We start from the raw sequence: 17,195 nt of genomic DNA, 5'->3' as shown, positions 1-17,195 counted from the left end.
GGGACTCTGGGATCTTCAGAGCATTGACATTAAATTCTGAACAAAAGAGATAAATTAGCCTCTCTTCTGCCACAACAAAACAGATTGCTTTCATTTACGGCTGTTTCCAGGAGGGCTGAGCTCAAAGGAGTTGACGTGGTCGCCCAGCTCCCCTCGGTTGTCTTGCTTGTTTGCATCGTCAAGCAGTTAATAAAGCCTGGAGACGAGAGATTTATGCATCTGTGAATTCTTCCAGGTCCAGGAGATTTTCCGTTGGTGCTGCAGCCGCGTTTCCATTGCCTCACGTGCTGAACGTGTCCTGCTCCTGGCGCCCTGTGTCATCGCAACTGCCGCTTGCCAAATCCAGCAGTTGAAAACCCTCTTGTCGTGTTTTCTGATCCTGGTGGTAATGTTGTCTCCTCCTCTGTTTCATGCCCTGGATACTCATGCTTCCCTTTTCCTGTCCGCCCATTCCCTGCACCGTTTTAACGACTGCCTGTTTCTAGAGCCACTTTCCTCATTCCTGAGTGTGCCCCACGCTCTGCTCACGCAGCAGCCGCCTCTGAAGAGGAGGGCGGCAGCTAGTGGGCAGGGGGACGAGGGGTTTTGCATTGGAGCACATGGCCAGCTGCCCACCTCGCCTCAAATCTGCAGCATCCTCATAGGACAGACATGGTCTTGATTGAAAGTCTTAGCCTGAAACCCTGAGCAGAGTTGCATGGGGCTCCATTTCCCAGTGTAGGGAGGCAAAGGGAGGCACTGACTCTGCTGAGACTGGGGTCTCTGGCGCCCGACTAATTTCAAGCCTGGTGCTTATGCCCGTAAGCCGTCCCTTCCAGCTGCGCACAACTGCAAGGTGAGGTAATGAATGCCGTGCATCTTATGTGGCATTTTGAATGCCCCCGCGAGGCTTGTGTTGTCATCAGCTCTGGGCAGGCAGTGTCTAATTCGGTACGAATTGCTGCCGTCTGCGCTGCTGTCAGGCTCCACGTAAAATACAGCGCCACTGAGGGCTCTCTGCTCACGTGGGATCAGTCATGTCGTGAGATCAGTTCTTCCCTTCCCCGTTGGAGGATTGCATGCCTCAGCCCTGAGCAACAGACTCTCACTGTTTTATTTTGCAGCTTTCCAGACTAAAGCTGGCAGATGACTGCAGGTTTTGACCTTGCCCCCTTTTACATTGTAGTGGGTCTGGCGCTAGCAAACCTCTGTATTCTGGCTTAAAAGGAAGATGATGAAACCTTGACATACTGGCTCACCACTGCTGTCTGCAGATGGAGTCTGGGGCCCTGCATAGCGGAGGCGTTTGCAGGAGCTGGTGACACTTCTTCAGCGTGCTTCACACCTCGCTTTCCCCGGTCGGTCGAGGCTGGCAGGCACGGGAGGCTTTGCAGGACTTCCACACAGGTCCCTGCAGGGGCTCAGCTTTCATCCGCTACTCGTCAAACGCTTTTTCCCCCATTCACTTAATGGCAGCAGGTTAGAACGTGCTGTTCTGTTTAAAAAGAGTGTGTTCATCTGTGCCATAAACACCCACCCTCTACTGACCCGGAGTCTGGTCCCCATCTGCTCTGCTTCAGCATAGCAGCAGACGCTGTTTGGCACTTCTCTGCAGCTCTGCCCTGTGCGGGCTTCCGCGGTCTGTCTGCCCCATCCACTCTCCATCTTCTCTCAGATCTCAGCTGAAAACCTCTCTTTGCTCCGTTGCTGTCTGCTCTGTAATGGTAGCTAATTCTGCAAAGAGCTTTATGGTACAGTTTAATGAGAAATGCTGTAAAAGAGAAGGGCAGGGAGGGCACATGGGAGTGATCTGCCTAATCTCTTATGCGTGTGTATCCCCTGTTGCTAACCTTACATCGGGGCTGTATGTATTATTCTGGATTGGGTTTTTAACATGTGGAGTTGATTAATTGCTAATTCTAGTTTTCCAGTTACATTTTCGTATTTCGACGTCACTGGCTCATCTCGGCCGGGCTTGAATTTCTGAGCTGCAGCCGTTTTGGAAAAAGGATTTGAGTTTTTGGTTTTGGGAACAGGAAGGCGAAGAGGAGCGGTTTCATGGGAAGTGTTCTGAGGTCATGGGTGAGCTCAGGTCGTTAGCCACTCAGGTGCAGGTTTCTCTTGTGGCTTTTCGGGGTCCGTGGTCTCTGCCCTGCTGACGTTCTTCGGGCGGCAGGAGGGAGAAGGTGACACTTGGAAGGAGAACGTTTCCAAAGCAAACCGTGGTGCCCGAAGTCATCGGTCCCACTTCCTGGGCAGCGGTTAGCCTGGCGAGGCTGCCCCGTAGGAGACTTGCAGCAGCACGGACCATCCCCGTCGCTGGGGTGCGGTTGTGGTTGCAGTGTCCTTTAAGAACAAGAGTTTGTGGCCCTGAGTCAGCCCTGCAAAGTGCGTCACTCACAGCTTAGCCTAGAGCGGCTCAGGGAGGGATTTTTGTGGCAAATGGGAAGGAGAAATCCCCCACAGGCTGCTGCCAATGGGAACCACTTCCCTCTGTGGTGGCACAGGGGAGTTGGGGTGAGTGGGAGGACTTACGAGCCATCCCCAGCTGAGCCAAGAGCACTCAGGAACGGGAGGTTGGGGTAGATGTCTGCAGGCTGCACCCAGAGTGTGGCTAAGGCATGAATCTCATGCATCCTTTAACCCCTTGGAGCTTGGACCGGAACTGTTGGTTTCTTTCTCTACATTGCAGGCAAAGCCCAGTCTGCTGCAGAGAGGTGGAGCGGTTGCAGTCGGGCTGAGTGAAGGCTCAGAGGCCAGGGCCCTTCTCTTCCTAGCTCTGCTGCTGGCTCTAAGTGACCTTTGCGGGTGTATCCCCTGGAAAGACCGCTTTCCCCGTGGAAGCTCCCCGTGGCCAAGACATCCGTGCAGGCCCCGCTAGCCTTGGACTGGTGACAGCCCTAGCAGGCGCTGCATTGTTTGCTCAGCAAGAGAGTTTTGTTGGGTTTTTTTGATTCAATTGTTTAAAGTTCCCTTTTGGATTAACTGCTACAAACCCACAGTCACACCTCATTGTGTTCAGTGGAAAAAAAAAAAAATCCCCGCTTCCCTGTGGATCCTGGAGGCCTTTGTGTTTGGTGGGAACTCTGTCTGAACTCTCCAGGCTTTTACATTTTTTGTTTGTTCCTTAATGACTTGGGATTTGGAGGCGTTGACCTCGAGATGGCTATCAGCGCCACGGGCTGGCTCCCTCTGAGCCAACGGTAGCAGCAAAAGCAAACTTTGCAGATAGGAAATCCACGCTGTAATGTGAGGTAATTTTGGCGGCTGGCCTATAACGAATGATGGATGAGACTGGAGACCTTGGGAGACCCTTAACGTACATTTGGCATCCCGCACCCCCACCGTACCCCTGTCCTTTCCAGACACGGAGAAAAATATCCCTTCCCTGTAGAGGGAGGGATAAATTATTATTTTTCCTTATATTTCCTTGTGTTTAGATCTGACTCCAAACTCGTCGTTTGGGGGCATAACTTATTGGGCCCACATTTGATGACCTTTCACATCTGTCTTTCCTCAGAGCCTCTCCGGCAAGCTCTTTCATTCCCTCCTTGTATTTCTGTGTTGCATGGTACATGGTGCTCGTGCTCTGCCAGAGAGACGATAGAGAGCAAGAACAGCCGAGGTGACGCAGGACCCGTGTCCTACAGCATTGTGCAGCTGATCCTTGCCCCGTCTGGCAGGCCTGGAAACCCACATTCCCCTTTGTTCCGAGGACAGGTGCAGCTGCAGCAGTGACAGCGAGACCTTTCCTTCCGCGCTGTCTTGGCAATAGACACGAGTATGGACTTGCAAACGTCCCCTCTCGTGAAGCGAGAAGCATGGCTTGGCCCTTGTTCCCCTTCAGTCTCTGATTTCTCTGCTGATGAACTGGGACTGACAAAGGCATGGATGGGTGGACTGTGCTAGTAGTGATAGTTCTTGGAGCAAGGACATCTTTCTGTTTGCAACCATCAAACCGCCATGGGTTACGGCTGACCTGAGCGTGGTTTGAGCCAGAGGTTTGGTTGCAGAGGGGCCTGCCTGCCTTCCGTTTCTGTTTCAGCTCCAGTGATCTGAGCATCCGGACTCCCACGCTTCCCAAATTGCAGCAAGTGAAGTTGAGGTTAGCTGTTAGGAAGAATTTTCTTACTAGGATGGAAGTAAAACACTGGAACCAGGTCACCCAGAGAGGTGGGGGGATCTCCATCCTTGGAGCCTTTGAAGACCTGGGTAGACAGAGCCTTGGCTGGGATGGTGTGGTTGGGGCTGGGCTTGCTTGGAGCAGGGGGGTGGACTAGGTGTGAGGTCCCTTCCCAGCCTCTGTGAAACACGCCCCTCCACCCACATTAGTCCACTGCAGAGCTCTGAGCTATTCGTCCCTCCTGCCGGCAGCATTGCTGTCGTCCTTTCGAGACGCACCTGATTTGTGCCAGCTGAGTGTCCGAGTCAGTCGTGCTCCACGGGTGCCGCAGGTGCTGCCTGCTCCCAGTTACCAGGGAGGGCAGGGTTGTATGTCCCGCCGTGTCCTGAACCTGGAGCTGGGCCACGCTGAAGGCTGGGCTTGCTGAGAGCCCTGTCAGGAAAGCAGCACACCCTCTGCCGTGGGCTGGGGGTAATGGGAGAAATGAGAGGAAAGTAGGAAATTGAAAGAGAGCAATAATGAGCAGCTAATGACTCTGCCATGAAACCTGTCCAGCGCTGAAACCCAAGCCCCCTAATTTACTTTCAAATACCACATTTCCTCTGTGTACCTTCGGGTAGCAAATCGTAAGGGGAAAGTCTCATTATATTGACTAGTTTATTGCCGGTGGGTTAGCAAATGCCTCTTAACCACTCGCTTCCAGTTTACTGGAAACCTGAAGCTTGAGGGAATGTCTGGGGCTGACAGATTTTTCCCAAGCTGCTTTTCTGATTGCGATGCATTTGGTTTTGTTCTGTTGAACAAAGGAAGGCTGGAGGATGGCAGCTTGGCTCAATGCGCAGTGGAGGTTGCAGTGCCGTTTGGGTCAGCCCCCGCTGGGCACACGGAGACCCAGCTCGCCCACTTCCCTCCTTACCACGTCTTGCCCTTTCTGTCGTTATGCCGGTGACAGCGTGAAACCCGGCTGCAGCCAAGCCACAGAAAGGCAGGGGTGAGGGCAGCCAAAATCTCTCCCAGCTTGAGGAGCGGGGGAGCTGGCAGTGGCTGGAGGTCATTGCCGGGTGATGTTGGATCTCCTGGATTCTGTCTCTGGCTGTTCTGCCGGCCCGCTTTGTCCCTGTGCTAGTTGGCGGCAGGGTTGTGAAGTGCGAGTGTGCTCCTGAAGCACCCCGGGGTCCTGCGAGAGAAGGCACCGCAGGAGTCTGCAGCAGCATTGCTACTGAGCTCCTCGAGATGGGGTAACACCCTCCCTAGACACGCAGCATGTGCTCGCCTCTGCACACTGCTTTCCTTTAATCACTTTTACAGCTCCTCTGTCCTTCTCTTCTCCAGCCTGAGGCCCGCCTTGACCCTTGTGGACTAGGTAGCATAGCTGCATTTGGAGGCGCCTTTTTGTCTTTTAAAATGCATGAGCATTTCTGCCAGAAGAGTTGATGGGGGGCGACCAGAACAGGCCCACCCACCTGAGGATCCCCTGCGCAAACCCCCACCAACGGGCTTAGGGGATGGAGAGGCCCAACCTCACTGAACAATCCAACACCGTAGGTAAAAGGCTTTGTGTGTTGTGCCCCACAGGCTCAGAGGAGCTAACATCCCAGCAAGTGGAAGCACCCAATAAATGGCAGGAAAGCGATGCAGAGATTGGTAGCAAGGCCACAGCAGCGCTTTCCGGTGCAGTCTCTCAAAGCGTGTGAGCACTCGCACGTGTGCACACCTTCAGTGTTCAGGTCAAGCCAGGCTCCAGGGACCTTGCATTCCCCTTGTGCGCGTTTAGGAGCCTGGGGCTGTTTTGATGCTGCTGTTGTGTGGGACAGCTGTGTCTCCATTGCCCGCCGTGGGCATGGCACTGGAGAGACCAGCAGTCACATGGTCCTTATGCTGGAAAGCTTAAACTGGCAAGAGTGAATGAAAGCGGGGAAGAAAAGGAGGAAGCTGAAAGGCCATGGCGTTTGCTCACGGTTTGGCAGGAAATCTAGGGCAGAGCCAGAGGCTGAACCCAGGGCCCCTGAACTGTGGGTCAGTCTGAACGACAAGATAAAGGCAGCATGGCCAAATGAGTGGAGCACTGGGCTGAGATCCCGGAAACCTGGATTTGCTACCCGCCTGTCCCACTGACTTGGCCGGTGACCCTGAGCAGGCTCCTCGCCACTCGGGGATTGTGGCACTGACCGCATCTCAAGTGCTTTTGAGATCCCTGGATGAGAAGAGCCAGCGGCTTGGTGGTGCTGCTGTTGTCTAGGGAAAGGCTGGCCCGCAGCGATCCGCTGGCTGTGAAACTAAGCCCGAAGCGCTGGGACAGGCAGAGTTTGCCTTGGTGTTGCCTCCCTTGTGTTTGCTCTGACTGCCGGGCCCACGGTCTGGCAGTCTGGCACCTGTCCCCAGCACTAAACTCCATTTAGAAGTTGAAAACCTCAAACAAACCAGGCCGTGTTTGGTCTCAGCTCCGAGGCCGCTCTCCACAGAGCATGTTAACCACTGTTTAGGCGCTCCAAGTCCTGCTCGACAAATTGGATGTTTTCGTATCGGATGCGGGCCGCAGGAAATCCAGCCTGTCAGCCTGTGAAATGTGTGTTGGGAGGAAATGAGGCAGCTCCTGCACTCGCCCTGCGGTGCGTGCCAGGGCCTGGGAGCCATGTGCTGCTTTGTCCTGCAGTGGAGCGCTCCGCTCCCGCGGGGGCGGGGACACTGGTGTGCAGCAGTGGGAGCGTTTGCGTGGGGGCCGTGTACCGTGTACCGTGGCCTGCAACGGAGCGGGCCGCTGGGGGAGGGATCCCCAGGCAGCACGAGACTGGAAACTTAACGGAGCGAGGTGTGTGAGAATGCGGCCTCATCTCCGCTGCATTTGCCATCCCGGGGGCTCTGCAACAGGCAGCTCCGCTGGTCTGGGCAGGGCAGCGCCCCCCACCTCCAGCTACACAACTGCCTACCAGACCTGGCTTCGGGGTGCGGACTGGTGCAGCGTGGCCAAGACTGGAGTCGGCGAGCTGAGTGGCCCCAGGCAGGGGAGAGCAGAGGAGCTTCCACTGGGAGCCACTGAGACGGCGTGGTTTTATTGAAGGGCCTGCGTGGGGTAGGAGGACGGGGCAGAGCCGGTTTGAACCAGCTTGTGTCCTCTTGGGGCTTGCGTGTAAGGGGAGGGAGAACGACAGATCCGCGCCCGGCAGCAGGAGCGCTGGGCGCTGTCCCGGCCTTTTACCCGGATCCTGCATGTCGCACTAACCAGGTCCAGATCCTTCCTCCTCAGTGGCCTTCGGTTTCCCATTGCTTCTCAGTGGGCAGTAGCAACTCGGTGAAAACCAAAGCCCCCCCCTCCTCCGTAAAGCACAGTCCTCTTGCGTGTGTCACTCCACAAAATCCCTGCCTTGATCCAGCCAAGTGCAAGCACCCTGCTTTCCTGGCATCCGTGGGGATCGGCTGTCCCAGGAGGAAGTGGAGCGCTGGGAAGGAGCTCATCCCTGCTGAGCAAAGCCCAGATTGCAAGGACAGGCGTAAACGGGATTTGAAATCCACGGAGGACGGGACGTTCTGTTGTTCCCCTCCTGCTGCGTGCGCTGCCTGGGTGGCCCCTTGCTCTTGTAAATCCTGTTGGGCACAATGTGCAAGCTGCAAGCTAACATGGAGAGCGAGTGAGGACAGGGGTCCCCTAGGGCGTTTGACCATGAGAAGGCAGTGACACGAACAATTGGGGATGTCTCAACCCCCTGGAACCAATCTGCTTGACAGACAGGGAGCCGGCTCTGGGAAACCAGCCTGCGTCGCCACATCCCCTGGAAGTCGTCACTGATTCCAGCAGAGCGAGACCTACAGGTGCCTTCCTGTGGTAGCGTTAGGGATGTGGTAGCCACGGTGGTCCAGGAATGGTACAAGAGGCAAGGATTTCTTAGCATGCCATCTTTTATTGGACCAACTGCAGAGCCAGGATCCCTTCTTCGTATTTCAGCTGATGGCTTTGTAACGAGAGACCAGCAAGAGTTGAGCTCATGTCTGTCTGCCTTCCACGGGAGAGAAAAATGACCTGCCTGCTTGATGCACATCCAAATAGCATCTGCATATGGAGGGGAGAGGAAGGAGAGAGCCTGGGGTTGGTTAAGTGTCCTAGTACTGCGCTCGCTGTATTGTGGTTTGCAAACCCCCCCCTTTCCGTGGCTCCCACCCTCCGGCGTCTCTCTCCAAGCAGACCCATGTTATGTGAGGTCTGGGGGGCTCCCACCCCTTTGCTTCTGGTCTTGTAGCAAAACAGGCCGGCAATGCCGGCTTTACCTTTCGATCACTGCTGAAGTCGTCCAAAGAGCGTGCCGGGCAGCTTCGCTTCCTCTCTCGGCCCGGCGCCGGGCTTCCGTTGCAGGCTCCCCGAGGGGAGGGTACAACCCAGGCGAAAACTTTCCATCGTGATCCCAGCACAAATTCCCAAAGGCATCGTCGGGGAATCTGCAGAAGCACCTCCCAGTCTGGGGCCTTTGAGTCCTCGGCAGAATTAGCCTCGTGGGCAGAAAACGTTGGGCTGAAGCTGTTTTCATTCACAGACCCCTTTGCACCTGAGCGGCTCTTGCAGGTTTCTTTCCGTCCCCCATGTTCTCCGAGCGCCAAATGAATTTGCCTGCTGATGAGAAACTTTGGCCAAAAGACTGACCTTTCCACCAAAAGGACTTCAAACCCAGGGGCCCTGATGTGTGCATTGTGGTTGGGGTGAGGGAAAGCAGGACCTTTTCAAGGTCCTTCAAAGGGAATTCATGAGCCTCTGGCAACACAGGCTCCAAGGGTGAATTTGGAGGAAATGTTGCATTGCGTTTCATTTAATGGAAAGCAGCAGCCCTCCATGTTGGGAACATGTTCTCATCCCTGTTGTCGGATATGCCTTTGAGGTTTTAAATTAACTTGGTTTGCCAAGGTTTCCCAGGGTCAGAGGAGACACACGGTCATTATTGCTCTCATAGCTCGTTTCAGCAGTGAATGTCTTGAAAAGTCTTCATCTGACTTGGATAAAGGCAGGCATGGCACCTATTGCAGCCTCATCCAGGTTACATAACAGTGGAGAAATGTAACTACTAAGGAGACCACCCTTCCTAGGGGCCAGCAGGTAGCCAAGTGTGTGGGGGAAGACGTGCCAGTTCTGGGTTTCCTCACACGCACCGTGCAAGCAGCTGGACTCTTTGCCAGGGCTAGTCACACTCCAGGCTAGGCTTTGCTAGCGAGTCAGTATGTCCAGGGCCGATAAATCAGTCAGCACAACCAAAAATAGCAGGCAGCAGCTGCTAGCGGAGGGGTTCCCTTCCCCGTCAGCATGCACTGGGGAAGCAAATTCGATCTTCCCTGGAGAGTGCATCCAAGGAGCTCAGTCGCTTTGTAGCCCAATGGAGAAGAGCCTGTCCCAGCTGTTCGGTGCATCCAAACAGAGAGGTTTGTTATTGCAAAGACTTTCTTCTAGGGTGGTTTTCAAAGTTCTCCCAAGTGTTGATGCATTTCCAAGTTGCTGGGATGGAAGAAAGAAAGTGAGCAAAGGATCAGTGTCTGCAGCAGCAAAGCGGCCAAGAATGACCTTTTGCAGTGCTGTCAGGTCTCTTGTCTCTGGGCCTCCAGTCACCCTCCCGAAGATGAGTAATGGAGCACGTGGCACTCTAACACGCTGGGCCAAAGAGTTGAGTGTGAATAATGGGACCAGGAATTGGCACCCTGGGGTCCTGATTCACCTCTGGCTGGTTGATGACTTTGATCCAGGTGAGATTATGAAAGGACCTGGCGACTCCAGTTTCTCCACTCCGGGTTTCCTAAGCACCTGTATAAGGTGCCAGATCTATTTCTGGATGAGCTGGTCATCCCATGTCGGTCCGTATTTGGTACACCTGGAAAGGAGCACGCTTCCCCAGCTCCTGTTCCAGCTGGCTTCCCGCATCGCGGGCAATATTTGACTTACCAGGAGCGCAGCGCGAGTGGGGAGTGAGGAGCAGTCCAAGAGGATCAGCTGATTTCAGAGCGAAGAGCCTGTGGATGAATTCCACATCTGTGTTAGCTTTGGCTTGATCCCACAGATTTGCTCCAGCTGTTGGGAAGCGGAGCAGAGATCCCCTCTTTAAATGCATGATCAAATTCTCCAAGCGCGGGGTTTTTCCTGTGTCATCCTCCTTCCAGACGGGAAAACAGCTTTTTGTCAAAGTTGCTGAGGCAGCATTCTCCGGTGGTGTACATAGCATCCTCTAATCTTCCTGTGGTTTCCCAGGAGCTCACATTTTGCTTTCTGTGCACCACACCTCACACAATAGTCCTTTCAGAGGTGTGTGCAGGCATTTGTCTGGTGGTTATTCAGCCAGCTGTCTGTATAGTGGTGCCTTTTCTCTCCGGCTCAGATCCTGAATACCAGATGCTCCAGCTTTCCATGCCAGCTGGAGCAGCAGGGGTGACACTTGAAAGTAATTTGAGTCTCCCCTGGCTGGTTTGCCAGTCTTATTGAGATGCCGGGCAGCGCCCGGGACCTTGCTGAGCTCAGTACCATTACCTTGTACAGCCTCAGGGCTGGCTGTCTCCCATAGTCGCAAGCCATGTCAGCGACTTGCCTGTAGCCACGTAGGCCGTAACTAATTTCCCCAGCCCAAATCATGTTGCAGCTGTTATCACTTTTAATGTGACGTGTAAGGGTCTGTGGCTGGGCAGCACTGTGAGAGCGCATGGCCGACTGATACCTACCACCTCATGATTTCCTTCTGCTCTACTTGCTGCACAAATTAAGATGCCAGTCATTCACCGCGAGGCTCAGGAGCTGTCGGAGCAACTTACCCAGGAGTCTGCTGGATTATTCCATCCTTTAATGACTTTTGAGTTTGGTTTAAAGGTTTTATTGAAAAACCCCACAAGGTGCTAACTTAGCCCCAAGGAATCCCTGGATGAAAGGCCCAGGCCTGCTCCGTGCGAGGAGTCAGGTGAAGGGAAGTGCATCACTTTATGCTGCTGTTGAGTGTCACGTGCTGATCCCATTCAGTCCTAGCTGTGCCCGTTGCTGCCAGTAAAGTCCAAGTGCTGATGGCATCTCTTTGGCCCCTTTTGTATTTCCAGATATTTGCCTGTGATTTTAGTGGAGCTTTCAGCCACCAAAAGACTGTTTATGGTTTTAGGAAGTTGTAAGGGCAAACTCTGAGGCTGCGTAGCAGGTACTGACGCCACTTTTAGTTTTCTACTCTCATCAAAAACGTTCTTCTTTGTAAGAAACGGAAGAGAATCCGCCTTGCTCCTCACGTGGCAAATCAGAGGGAAGTTGAGTTAGGGAAACAAAACAGCAAAGAATGATCAAACCTGGTTTCCCATCAAGGTTGCATGCTTTCAGGTCAGACCTATAGTAAAAGGAGCCATTAGACTTTCTCTTTAGAAGTGTCTGATATGCTTTGGAAAGCTGAACCTGATTGAAGGAGGCCATTACCATGGGAATGGGGGTAAATCTTGGCAATCGTTCTTCAGTGCATGCGTTTTTCATTTCCAATCAGCTTTCCCAAAGCACAGGAGAATCGTCAGACCAGATTGCTTTGACTTTAAATAGTGCGTTCATGTACTTTCTGATGCAGACATCAAAATTAATATGGTTAGGGTTTCGAGACTGCTAATTTGCAATTCAAGCCTTCTGTAGCCAGGTTGAAATTATAGTGCCTTTCAGCGCTCTTAAATGCAGTCATCTTGCTTGTTCGGCTGTGGCTCTAAATGCTAACACACCTGATAGTCTGTAGGAAGAGCCTTTCATTGAGGGATTTATTTTTGAGCGTGATCGTCCTAGAGCTCTTTACAAGCCTGCACGGTCCGGCCTTTCAGATTGTGGCAGCGGGCAGATAAACAACACTGGGAAAACGTTTTCCGCTCGCTCGCTTGGGGTCTGCTACCAGTGTGAAGCACTGCTTAGCTTTGAGGCCGGCAAGGGGCTGGGCACAACCCCGGGACTGATGGATGGTTTTATGTCAAGATCTGATATCCATGCCGTTCTGGCATCCAACATGAAGCCCTGTGATTTTTAAACTGATCTCTGATCTTTGCCAAGATTTATGCGCGATTAAGCCTGCTCCAGTGACTGCACTTAATGCCCAGCACTCTGTGAAGTAACCCGTGTTCGATTTCCACGAGTCCTGGCCTGGTGGCCAGCTCAGTCCGCTGCAAGCAGCAACACCTTGCCTGGTTCGGCGGTCGTCCAGGGGGTTGTTTGTACAGCTGCCATAGGTGCGCTTGACCCTCGAGCTGCGCACGCGTGCAATGGCTGAGCGGCCCCTCTCCTGCAAGGGAGGCAGCTGGAACGTACTTCAGAGCTCGGAGGGAGCTGCTTTCACGCCAGAGATTTGGCAAACAGGAGTAAAATGTGAGCAGGTCTTTACGGGTACTCCACAGTTACTATCTGCAGCCTCCTTGTTGTCAGCAGCCCCATCAAGATCCTCTCCCCGCGCCTCGAGCTCGCAGAGTTGGATTTGCTCTCTGTGCTTGGAACGCGACTCAGTTCCACATGGCTCGTTTGCATTTAGCAATGGCTTTGATAGCCCAGACCATTCAGTGTTAGTGACAGCTTGGCCCAAGGGGTCCTGTCTAGCTGTTAGGGTACCGGTGCCAGCACGGGGCACGAGGCGTTGTATGTCTGTGGTCCCTAATGCCTGCACGCATCCAAGAGAAGCCTCTTTGTGGCCCAGTTTCTCCATTCTTAGATATCTGAGACCATGAGGACTTTGATCACCAGATTGCAGGTAGGCTAAATGTTGACAGCCTTGTTAAGCATCATAAAACATTTTGCAAATGAATGGCTTCCAGAAGAGAAATCTGGAGACTCTCCCATAAACCCCTGAATGCCTTTGCAGTGATTCCCAGAGCTAGAAGTGTGGGAAGCATCTCTGGTTTCTCCCTGCCTGAACATTGCTTCCCGCCGCCCCCTTTCCCACACCCTTCGTATTTTGTCCACAGAACGCAGACAGGGCTGGGATTGTTTTATTCACATCTAGCGCTTGGCACAGTGAGGTCCATCTCACTTGAGCCATTTGCATGCTGCTCTACTATAAAATAGTACAGTCTGATACAAATAACCCTGATATTAAACAAGAAGATGCATAAAGCAAGCTGGAATAAGAAGGAGCACTACGTGCTTTGAATCCTCCTCTGCATCGTAATATTTGTATTGCAGAATAACAAGTCGAGGATTTCCAAGTTCTGTTCCCACTGATGTTCCCTCCTGCAATTCTCATGTTGCTGATTTGTTTCCTTCTCCCCTGACCCAAATGAACGTCATAAATGCCCGTGGAGCTGGGGAGGGTTGCAGCCCATTAATATTTGACGTTGTGGGAAGCTAATGATTCATTTCCTTCCCTCCGCTCTGCCCTCTCTGGTTCTGTGCTCTGATTTGATTGCATCTGAGAGGTCGATAATTCATCATGGGGCTGTTTTAGCGTGGAGCGCCTTGGGAAGAAGTCAGCAAACTGCTTTGAGTGGAATATTTACGTGCACAAAGGTCTGAGAGAGATCATCTGGCCACGGCCAGTCCTGGTTTTCAGTCGCTCTCAAAGGTGCGCTGGAGTGGTCACAAGAGGCCATGGGAGGTTAGGGAACCGGCTTCCCAAGCTCCATGTACACCTGCAGGCTATGCCTTGCCAGCAGCTCTCTCTCTTCCTCTAGCTCCCTTGCATTCCAGCGCGGTTTTGTTTCCTGCGTCAGAAGCGCACGCTGTGAACTAGCAAGCTAGGAAGGCCTGACTCCAGCAGGCTTCAGTAATTTGCCTTGCATCTGGCTTTGCAGTGCTGGGAGACGGAGAGCAGGGATCGAGGTGGGGAACACGCACCGGGGTCTGGACAGTGTCCTGTTGTCATGCGGCCGCTTGTCAGCCTTGTTGGCGGCAAGAACGCGCCTTGGGTGTGGACTGGAGTTGGCTTTAATGAATGTGGAGCTGGGAGGGGAGAAGCAGCTGGGTCAGCCTCGCGGACTCCTTCAGAGCAGTGGTGGTTGATTGCGTTGGCTGTGCTGTCTGCCCAGAAGTCTCAAAACAGTGGAGAGGTGGATAAATATTATCCCTTCTTCACACGCAGGGAAAGAGAAGCACTGAGAGCCATGCAGCTTGCCCAAGGTCTCGTACAAAGTCCGTGGCAGGGCTGGGTAGGAAGCCAAGTACGCTTCTAGACCCGTGCACCCGCCACGTGGTGCAGGTAGCGCGCGGCTTGTGTGCCTCGGTCTCCCTCGGGGATTATAGGTGCGAGCTGTAGCTCCTGCCTCGAGCTTGGGTCCTCAGCCTGAATGTGCTGCTGCTCAAAGCATTTGTGCGAGCAGCTTAGTGACTCCTGGTTTTTTTGTCCCCTCTCCTGTCTCTTTTACAGCTAAAACTGTGGAACAAATACAGAGTCTCCAACATTCCCTCGCTGATATTTATAGATGCCGCCACCGGGAAGGTTGTGTGCAGAAATGGCCTCTTGGTAATCCGAGATGACCCAGAAGGTAAGACGTGGAGTGCAGCGCAGCAGAGCACCGGCCAAGAGTCGGCTTGTATTTTGGCTCTTGCTCCATTGGATGCCTTGAAGCAAAAAAAGCAAGGGGGTGGTGAGACCTAGCAAATGCAAATGCCATGTTATTCCCAGCATGAAATCCCCAGCGTTCTTCCTGTGAGAGAGAGCTTTGGGTTTCTTTGTTTGAAAGAAACACGACTTCTCTTCCCAAATACCAGTGAGGACAGAGTTACATAAAATGAAACGCCAAAGTGCTTCACCGGTGGAGGGACTGAGACGGGCATGAACAGTGTGGGCTGCCCCGACTGCTTCTCTGTCAGTGTAAACTCGGGAAGCAGAATGGATAGGCAGCCCAGGATGGCTGCAGCCTGAGGGCAGAGCTCCCTGAGGACGCCCCCTGGGCACACTTGACTCCCTGAATTTTGGGGCAGACCTGATTTATCTCTAACAGGCTTCTTGTGGGGGCGTCTTTCCATTCAGAGCAAGCCTTTCCGCTGGCCTCTCCTCTCCCGGAGGGCCGTGTCCTGCATCTCGGGCGCGGCGAACATTATGTGGAAAGACCTCACTGCCGATGGATTCAGAAATCACTTGTGATGTGATTGCCCCCGTTAGAAGCTGGAGGAGGGCCGGATGCTTTTCTTGGGAAAGTCCTTGGGTGTTTTCAATGCTAGACCTGCATCTGACTGTTTTCTGCCCTCTCCCCATGCTGGTCCCCGATTCCCTTAGGTCTGGAATTCCCCTGGGGGCCAAAGCCCTTCAGCGAAGTCGTGGCGGGGCCTCTGCTCAGAAACAATGGCCAGTCAGTGGATAGCGCCACCCTGGAGGGCTCTCACGTTGGGGTCTATTTCTCAGCACACTGGGTGAGTACCTGACCCCTCTCCATTGTACAGAGCAGTGAGACACGTTTGGGGCAGGCTTCAGCTTTGTGCATGGTCTCAGTCTCGATTGCTAGGGATTTGTCCCCTGTAGAAGCAATGCTCCTGCTTGTGTCCACTTCCATAGGTGTCTGGGGAGTCAGCTTTGGCTTCCCAGGGGCTGGGGGCCTGCACTAGGGAGATGTGGACTCTGTCCGCCCTGGCCGGCAGGCCCAGCTCGCAAAGTGGTCTCAAGGAAAGGCAGGACCTGTGAATTGCTTGCACCGTGTGCCGGCTCAGGGGGGGAAGCCTAGGAACAGGTGAGGCTCCTTGACTGTGACGAGCTGCGTCCCTCTTGTTCCCATTGCTGTGTTGCTTCTTTCCCCAGTGCCCGCCCTGTCGAAGCCTCACCAGGGTCCTGGTGGAGTCTTACCGGAAAATCAAGGAGGCGGGTCAGAAATTCGAGATAGTCTTCGTTAGCGCAGACAGGTAACCAGTCTCTTGCAATCAGCTTGTACAGCTCTGATGGGTTAGTCTGTAAGGTGCATCTCTGTCCCGCCTGTTTGCAGTCGGGGCTGGTTGTGGTGAAGAGTGCTGGGGTTGGCTGCGCTGGGGGGGCAGGAGGCGCAGATCAGACTGGCAGCACAATGTGCATCGTGGGGATGACTGAGGGGGCAGGGCAGGAGCCATCAGGCTTCACCCTCTGTCTGTTTACTTCTGTGGAAGAAGAAACACAAGCATCAGGGGAAGGTCCCAAAGCTGCAGCCTGTTGGACTCCAAGTCCTGTAGCAGGCACCTTGTGGGTGAAACCTGCTGCAAGTCCCCCCCTTTCTTCTCTGGGAGCGGCACAGGCATTGCATGGATGGGAGCAAGGTGCTCTCCCAGGTGGAGGGGCCTGTTTCCTCTGGTGACGGGGTCCGCTTCCGAGGGAAGAGCGAGGCGTGTGCTTGGGGCAACTTGCGTCTCTCCCAGGTGAAGCGTTACATGGGAAAAAGATTAGGTGCCCAAAAGGGGGAGACTTTGGTGTGACCCCTGCTTTGCCATGTTCCTTTGCCAGGTCAGAGGACTCTTTCAAGCAGTACTTCAGCGAGATGCCCTGGCTGGCCGTCCCCTACTCCGATGAAGCCCGAAGATCGCGCCTCAATCGGCTGTATGGCATCCAAGGTATGGCGGTCCCACCGCTTCGGGGAGTAAAATCTCTGCTCTCCTTTAAAGAAAACAGCAAAGCACAGTGCGATGCTGTAGGCTGAGCTGTTGCACGGCTCTTCTCCAGCTAACGCTCCTACAGCCTGCAAGTAAATGGGCTCGTTCTTCTTGGAAACATGGAGGCCTTTGGAGCTGGGATGCTTCATACCTCATTGTCGATCAAATCCATTTTGCTTTTCATGGAGGTTCAAACGCTGCTCTTTTTTTGCTGTTGGACGTGCTGCCAGCTCGGGCTGGCGTTCTCACAGGACTCGAGGGCAGTGGCATCTGGTTTTTGTTAGGGACATGGTTTAGCCAAACGTGTGTGCATGTGCTATGTAGCCCAGGACTTTGCTTCCGTCTTTCCGGGTGCGTTGGATCCAGGATTCTGCAGGCTTTGGCTGCTCGGGGGACCGTGCAGGCTCCCAGCACGCTCCCCTCGCCGTACGTGCTCCGGGCGGCTTCCAGTGCTGTTTGGTTACCACAGCGATTTACATCAAAGGGCAGCATCGAGCTGTGGCCTGCTGGACGTGTCGAGGGGCACGATAAATGCGGCCACTGGCAGGCAAGAAGTTTCTGTGCTTACTCATGTTTTCTCCCTGTGATTACAGAACTGGG

At 53.8% G+C, this 17,195-nt stretch overlaps 1 protein-coding gene across 1 annotated transcript in view; it reads left to right on the top strand.

Annotated features, from left to right (window-relative positions):
* NXN (nucleoredoxin) overlaps positions 1 to 17,195 on the top strand; it is a gene marked incomplete at its 5' end in the record, with an annotated part of 63,176 nt that overhangs the window by 34,003 nt on the left and 11,978 nt on the right. Inside the window, 4 exons of the mRNA XM_019545315.1 lie at positions 14,413 to 14,530; positions 15,265 to 15,398; positions 15,781 to 15,881; positions 16,450 to 16,556. Coding sequence (XP_019400860.1) covers positions 14,413 to 14,530; positions 15,265 to 15,398; positions 15,781 to 15,881; positions 16,450 to 16,556 — 460 coding nt within the window. The remainder of the gene's footprint in view (positions 1 to 14,412; positions 14,531 to 15,264; positions 15,399 to 15,780; positions 15,882 to 16,449; positions 16,557 to 17,195) is intronic.

Source organism: Crocodylus porosus, unplaced genomic scaffold (genome assembly GCF_001723895.1).
Source record: "Crocodylus porosus isolate Cpor-Errol unplaced genomic scaffold, CroPor_comp1, whole genome shotgun sequence".
NCBI lineage: Eukaryota > Metazoa > Chordata > Crocodylia > Crocodylidae > Crocodylus > Crocodylus porosus.
The sequence above is the reverse complement of the archived record's forward strand: the minus strand, read 5'-3'. Positions and strand labels throughout refer to the sequence as shown.